Source organism: Necator americanus, chromosome IV (genome assembly GCF_031761385.1).
Source record: "Necator americanus strain Aroian chromosome IV, whole genome shotgun sequence".
Taxonomy (NCBI): domain Eukaryota; kingdom Metazoa; phylum Nematoda; class Chromadorea; order Rhabditida; family Ancylostomatidae; genus Necator; species Necator americanus.
In genome coordinates, this window is record NC_087374.1 from 17,804,404 (window position 1) to 17,812,472 (window position 8,069).

The 8,069-nt window shown below is 42.3% G+C and overlaps 1 protein-coding gene across 1 annotated transcript; it reads left to right on the plus strand.

The window, feature by feature from the left end:
- Positions 1–1,033: 1,033 nt before the first annotated feature.
- RB195_001730 (uncharacterized protein) lies at positions 1,034–7,667 on the plus strand (the record flags this gene model as incomplete). The annotated part of the gene is made up of 6 exons (XM_013448567.2): positions 1,034–1,126; positions 3,458–3,643; positions 6,282–6,409; positions 6,976–7,101; positions 7,210–7,294; positions 7,476–7,667. The coding sequence occupies 6 exons, from the start codon at positions 1,034–1,036 to the stop codon at positions 7,665–7,667; spliced, it is 810 nt and encodes a 269-aa protein (XP_013304021.1).
- Between the last annotated feature and the right edge of the window lie 402 nt (positions 7,668–8,069).

The following is an 8,069-nucleotide window of genomic DNA, read 5'->3' on the forward strand; positions in this document are numbered from 1 at the left end:
TATCGTGTTGCTGTTACCTCTCGTGCTCCAGCTTCTCCTGCTTAAACGTTTCCATCACTTTTTATGGAACTCCTGGTTTTCTTGGAGCATTCCATTTTTGTGGATGTATTGTTGGATGTAACATAATCGGAAAACAAAATCAGAAGCTCAGATGAATTGATTTGAGCTGACTCGAATGGCAAATAGGTATTTAGGCTAAACGGGGCTCATTTCTTCGCATACGTACCCGCCTTCAACAACTAACACCTACATCTGCGAGAGCCGAGCATTGCAAATTAGTTTCATCCATCTATTTCGTTCCTCGATTTCTACCTCATTTCATCTCTTTATTTTTTCATTTTATGTTTTTAAAAATTGTGTGTTAAATTACTGCTGCTAGTTCATGTGGAGGTGTGTGAGCCGACGAGCACGCCGAGTTAGTCTTCGAGCTGCGCAGTGCACTCTTTCACAGCATGATTTCATAAATTATGCCACCCACTTACCGTAGCAACCAAGGGCGGCTCAAATGTTCACATTTCGCGTCATCTTCTGTGAAAACTCGCTAGCTTTAGCGTGCGTGGCTTAGAGGAGCATAGCTGCATTGCTCTACGCTTATCCACAATTAATGAAGCCAACAAGGGAGACGTCGTGCTCGGCTCTTCTCTCGTAAGCCCCGCGCCAGCTGTGTGCCCGGGTGTGTATATCGATCGAGAGTAAGCTTAGCCTCTCGTCTAAATGCACACCCCAGTTCGTCTCATTCACCAATGAACAGTCGGCAGACCTTAATATACTGCCTTTTGCCACAGCATCCGCACAAAACTGATCGTTTGTGGAGATAACTCCGATCCCTCAAGGTGCCATTATCCTTTATTCGCCCTTTTTTCTCTCGACGTTTCTAAATGGGCTCATTTAGTGAGCCATGATAGATGGGCTCACTCCTCCCTACCTTCTGGAACTTTTTACTCTTTCCGAGTAACCCCTCTCTTAATTTCTCGCCGATCAACGACTTTTCTGTATTTCCATGAGCAACAAAAGTGAATCGCATATGTTTCAGATGTCAAAAAAGGTGCTATATTCGGACGTACCCAGCGAAGCACCACGTGTTCCACAGATGTATCCGGATTGTTGGCCATTTGCCAAAGAATCGGTGAGTTGAGCTGACCTAACTTCATGGCCAGCTGTGGTCACTTCTTATCACTCACCCTTTTATGGTATTTGCTTTGCACTTAGCTGATGGCTGAAGCCTTGAACAGGTTAGGGGACAATAGGCGGAAAGACATGTAAATAGATTGGTCGAAGAGGGAGGAGGAGGGGGGAGGGGATGGCTGAATTCTTGAACAATCGGCTACCGCCATTTCATCACAATGATCACTTGAAATGATTTTTTCCACATTCTAAGAGGTTTCCTATTTTTCATCCACTTTTTGCAACGAATCATTCGTTAATAGTAGCATAAGACAGGAACAAAATGCTTTTTTCTGTTCTGCAGAATTTTGCAAGAAAAAAAGAAAGCAAATGGAATTTCGGGAATTTTTCATGAATGGAGCTTGCGCATGCATTGATGGTATTTGACAATAATATTAATGTATTAATATATCAAAGAGCTCTTGGAGATGTGCACTTTTTCAACTAGAAACAAATTCCAACAAGCTTTCTACGTATCCTTGTCAGTCAATACTTATGTTTTGGCTGACACATCAACATAACGACACGTCATTTATACTGAAGCAGTGTTGTTGTCAATAAAACACTTTTCCTATGAACTATTCACTACGAAGAGGTCAAGGAGAGTAAAGGCAATGGCTAACGTGAACAGGAAATGGAGTTGGGGAAGGAACGTATTGAATCTGACGTGAACGATTCATATCGATTCTCCTGAGAGACTGCAAGCAGGAAACCATCCAATTATGCGAATAGCATTCCAAAAGTACATTTAGACAGTGTTTTTTGGGGTTCCTGCCTTGTGAGCTCGTCACTGTAAATATATACCCTTAGCATTAAGTTATAGTAAGAGCGTAATTGCTCAGGAAACTCTTCCGGCACCTCATCAAGCGCCTTTTCATACTTACCCTTTCAAGAACCTAGAGCCTTCGGGATAAGTTCAATTATGTTTTTTTCTGGATAAAAAGTAGTTTTTCGAAAATACGTAATCGATCTAGTTTTTTATAACGTACGCAAAAACTTCTACTTCATTAGAGCGACGTATACTAGCAGAAAATCTGATAGTGTAATTTTAATTCTGAAAATTTCTTGTTTAATTGCTCGCTATAATTGATATATTAGTGATTGTTGGCATATTAAAATCTACCGCCTTAATTCATGGCGTCATTTTAACTGTTACTATCCAGAAACAACGCAAGAAATTTGCTTTCTCCAGCATTTTGAAGAAAGGAACCGATTTCTCGTCCTACCGTGTCGGCGTTGAAAATAATTGGCTACGTCATTCATATCCAATAGATTTCTGAAAAAAAATTGATTCTTAAGTTTTTTCATTAGCGAATGCGCGCGCGAAACTGATTGCTAACCGTTCTGTGATCGTCCATTAAAATAAATCATTGAAATAAACCCATTATATTTATATTAAAGGCAATGTAAATGGGTAACAACAATCACTTTTCACTTGCGATTATAATTTTTGCATTCAGTCTTAGCAGTCTGCCCAAGTCTCATTCCTTAGGATCTCCTATAATTCCTGTGATTTCGTAGGTAAGCTTCTCGAATTCTTCAAATCTCGTAAGTTTTGCTACTAGATATCCTCATTCTTGGTAAAAGTTGTCTGTTGTGCTCTAAACGACCTCAATTTATACAACATTGTGTTTTTAGGTTTCCTATTTCTTGCCGAGATTTCCATATCTTCAGTACAAAGTCATCGCAATCCATTCCTACTTCCTTTAACCTGTGAAGTTCTCAAAAAAGAACCCGGGGAATTGTTCAATATTAGCGCATTTTGTCCTTTTGCGTAAGCAAAACCGATATTGTGTCGAGGATAGAGGGAAAATACAAATAGGGTATACATATTTATTATTGTTTCAATCAAATAGAGAAAAGAAATAAGGAATACGGAAAATTTCATCCAGAGAAGTCATATCATCAGTTTTTTTCCACGAATGCATTATATTTTCTTGTGATTATCAATGAGAAAACTGGTCTGGAACCATGGAAAAATAGCATTAAAATGCATTAACCTAAGTCAGGAGTGAAATATCGCAGGTCGTTTGATTTTGGATTGCTGTGTCGGATAAATCGCACGTTCATGACTGATTTCACGGATGATTTTCTTAGCAGATCTTAGCTATTGATCACAAATGAGTGGATGGTGCCGATTGCCCTACAATCGATATCATTCAAAAATAATGTTGTCATCGCTAGTGCAGAATGCGGAATCACCCTAACATCTGAAATAACTAAGCAGAAAGTCCGCCAAATGCTTCTCACTTGGTGTTTTCCTTTTTCTCCGTGCTCATTCTCTTGTTTTCAGACAAACCTTGAAGCGGCCATTTGGGGCTGTGAGGTGCTATTTCATCCAGTATACGCATTTGGGACAGCCGGTATTCGAGGAGCAAAAGAGCTCACCGCAACCTCGATAGTCTATTGGGACACAAGAGTTTGTCAGAATCTCTTCGGCACATCAATCATGTTCGGAGTCGGTACGAAATATGCATCAGTAAGTGCTACTCGTTGAATTATTCAAGAAACATTAACTAAATTATGGATAGTGTACTTTGTAAGGCGGTTAGTGCGCTTAAGTGACCCACAATTGCTCCTGCTTATCAAATGTTTGCTAAACAGATCGTTGCTCGTCGCTGGGGCTGGTGACCCACTGGATTCCTTTGACGAGCAGCCGGCGGATGCGCCTGGTCTAAGCTCAGCAACGACGAGTAAGCGACAATACCATCGACAAACACTTTAGATTACGGCTAGTTTTTGGAAGGATTGAGATGGATAGAGGAGAGAATTTGGGTGGGACGAATGGTCCTGGATGGGGAATCCATTTCTTATTGTTTGATTTACCATTAATCTTTCATAGACAGACATTCTCAGCGCCCCTATACCCAGTCTGACTTTCCTCCGACAAAGATGCTTCCACTTTTTATATAAGAGATTGTCCTTTTTAGTGACTGGTTAATAGATGATTTGCTTAATCGCAAGCAGATGTCACATTTCCACTTAAGTTGTCGTCAGCGTTTTTGTGACGTTGTTACTTTTTTCCTAAAAAGTACTGGTACATAGGGGCTGATGTCATCGCCTTACGCGATTACCCGCATCTTCGCCGAGGTGTGTCGTTGAACATAGCTCTGCCCAACCTTCTCGATTTTCTGTGAAAGCTTGCACGGAATCAATTCATTCGTAGCTATTCCATATTCTGCGAAACCTTACGTCTCGCCTGAACTGCCTATCCACACCGATTGTTGTGAGGTCCTGTTTCACCACTTCAGTCTAGAACTTCCGTTTTCGGCCAGGTGGCCTCCTCAGCTTGAATCCGACAGACTCCTCAAACCTCGTTGAACAAGGCGACCTGCTGGTCTCCTTAATATATGACCAAAGAAGCGAAGACGATTTTTCTGTACCCAATTTCGGTGGCACTGTAAAATGTTGATATCTTTCGCGTTTCATCCGCCGGTATTCCCACATCTATTTCCGAACAAAGGTCTTCATTATGGCATGCCATAGACCAAAAGTAGAGCCAAGGTGCGTTAATTCCGTCGTCTCCACCAGTTTTTCTATTTTTCTTCTTATGGATGCAGATCGACTCAGTCGGTGGTTCCTCGTTAACCGCATATATCGGTCGATCAACGTGCTCGAGTTCAGGAACTGACGATGCTTGCCGCTTCACGAAGGTTTTGAAGTGATTCCTTCAAATTGGAAGGGTTGCTTCACAGACATCCACTCAATTGGCAGTGTTGAGGACTGGAGAACATTTTTTCGTTTTTCCGCCATAGTGTTTTAGTAAAACATAGGCTTTCCGAGGGGTTCTTGTCCTTCCACGCCTTTCCAAACTCATTCGCTCTTGACGTCCCCTCGTTATGTTGCACTTGACGACGCAACTTCCTTCTAAGACGCTTTTCCTGGTTGAAGTCACCAGTGCTGTGTCACATACAGAATTGTACGTGGATCTTCTCTTCCGCAGATGCAAAGGCAAACTTCTTCCGCGGCAGTAGAACTGGGAGCGTTCCCCTCGCAGCGTCCTGGATGTACTTTGTGAAGGAATCTGCATCGCGAAGGTTCTGCGTGGTCCGAACTCCAGCATGAATACACACGTTGGCGGAACTTCGTTCTGCATTCTTCATCTTTCAGACCTGCCATGTCGATTTTCGGTTGAAGATGTGAAACCGCATCTTGAAGTTGAGAAGAACCGGTTAGGGTCGAACGCGATGTTCCATACAGCTGTAGATTTTTGGATATATGACTGAGGAGAGTCCTAATCCTCTGCTTGCGCTACTCTTCAGGCGTTAAAAGGGCTGACCTCTGCCATGCAAGCTATGGCGTCGATGATTTTTCTCAAACGTGGAAGCGATGATGTGGGCCGTTTGTTCACAAAGTCTTCCAGACGATCACTGTTTTCCGACGCGTGCTCTGCTGGATAATACCGTTTTCCTAGCACATCGCATTGTTTTTCAAGTCCCATCTTCGCACTTGCGTCGATTCCGACAATGATCTTCTGCTAGCTGGGTATCTTAGACATCAACGCATTGAGTTTATCATAAAAGGCGGCCTTATTGTTGTCCTCAGTGGTTGCCATCTACGATCCAGAGTTTACGTCCTCTGCGATCCCGCAGACCTACAAAGGCGCACCTAGGCGACATTGAGCCTAATTCCTCCACCAGCACAGCCGCCTACTTTGTTCTCATCAGCATCGCCGCAGTATATGGTGTAATTTTCGATGCTGATGACTGGCCGATCTCTAATGCGCGTTTCCTGTTGTGCAGCAAAAGGCACACAAAGATATCGCAGAAACCTAGACAGGGCGGCTTGTTGGAGTTCACTCGGTAGTGTTCGGCAGTTCAGCGTGACGAAACGGATGATTGTTGCCAAAGATTCCATGCTAGGCAATTGAACTTTCAGATAATGGGCTTTGGTGATGTGCTGGACGACAGCACATTTTTGCAATGTATGAGAATCTTTCACCCTACAAGAATGCGGCTTATATTGCTCGTACGTTCTCAATGCGTACACTCGAACTCCTAATTGTGTTTATCTAATGCAGGGCCACCACGTTCAAGTTGCAGTCAGACTCGTATGAGAGGCCCCTTTCTACTTAGGTAAAGATGAATAATGTGATAAATCAAACTGCGTAATTGCAGACTCGAGCTAGATCGCAGTTCGTGGACCTACTTGGCGAAGATGAGCACTCGTATGGACTGAATCAGAAAGGCCTAGTGAGACACTGTGGTGTGGAAGTTGCAGTCTGCGATCCGTTACCCTATAGGGAGTAAGTTTAATCATGAGAGCTTTGACAGTGAAAATGTTGACAACATTCAGAAGTTTCACATTTCTATTACCTTGTTGTTAGGCCAGGTGTGGCGCAGTCGGTTTGAGGTCCGTTGTGGAAACACGGTTAATGGTTCCAAACCGCCCTATTGCAAACCACGTTCTTCATCCCTCGACAAATTGGTACCAGACCTGTCTGGGAGGATAAAACATTGACTTGATGATTGGGTAGCCGCCGCAAGTCATTGTGTAAGCCAACTGGCGTTCCAGAACCCTAACGATTACAAATTCCAGTAAAACGCGTTTTCGCATCTCAAGAGGATTGAGACGCCAGTGACTTTGTCCTTTGTCCTTTTTTTACCTAACTGTTTTCTTTCTTGCAGCCACGCCCCTAAATTGTCGAGATTTCCTTGAGTTTTCGAGACTGCATGTGAATTCGTTTTCGATGGAAGTTTTTTCGAAAAAGTCGTAGAAAATTCTTGGGAACAAAAAAAAAGCCTTTGCTCTTTTCTTTTGTTCCATGAGAAGCTATTCTCATGTCTTCATCTTTTAGTTAATTGTTTTTAGTTGTGTCGTTGGCATCCTCTTCGACGGTCCAGGCAGGAAAATCAGCTTCTACCGTAATGGCGAGTATTTGTGCACTCCGTTCACAGATATAGATGTTTCAGAAACGCTTTATCCAATGATTTCCAGGTTGGTTCGAAGCTTTTTTTTCAAAACATAGATAGAACTTCTGAATACTAAGAATTTTTAGAGTGCAAAAATAGTCGTTTTTTCGTATTCTAAAATTCTTGTTTACAGCACTGCCCAACAATCACGATTTATTGTTGAAAACCAATCCTGCCTGTATGTGGCCCATTCTCTTACTGAAGCCGCTCTTTTGAGAGTAAGTGTTGACCCTTAATTATCTCCCATATGTCTTTTATTGAAAAAGAAGGCTATGATTACTATTGTGACCAAGGCTTCATACCTGAAAGATCTTTTCTCCTAATTTCATCAGACATCTAAGTTTACCAATCAGAAAGTGGTTGAGTCCGGTCCTTTCACTCTTTTAAGTGATCATTTAGGTGCATTCGATATCTGGTTCATCGTATGCTCATCTGCCGTTACCTCGTACGCTTGTTCTACGTCTTGGACAAATGGAAAGAAGGCGTAATCGAGTTCGTCGCACACCGACGAAAACGCGTACTATAGCCACTGTAGGCGTTTATAGTTTTCGCATTCCACGATGCACAATGGGCGTTGAAGATGATCAATGACCGATCGATAATTGCTATTTCACTTCTTCTTAGTTCAACACTGCTTAGTGTGTATGTTTAGGTGTTCACTATAGCCACGATTATATTTCGTTACCTATTCGATTGCAAGCTTTCAAACTGAGGTCTCATCAGGGGTAAAATGTAGTTGGGGGGAGGGAGGAGGAAGGGGGCACTTAGTGGCGCCCTTATTTTAGAAGTAAATAACTAAATAATTCGGAGCCCCAAGAACTAAGCATTAGTCTTAGAGGATCTATGACATGTAAGCCAAAGTTACTTAGAGAAAAAAGTAAGATAGAGCGTACAGAAACAACTGAGTACTCCGCTCCCCCCAAACTAGATTTTTCCTCTCATCCGTAATTGATTATTATCAATCGCGATTTTGACCATACTAGAATGTTAAAA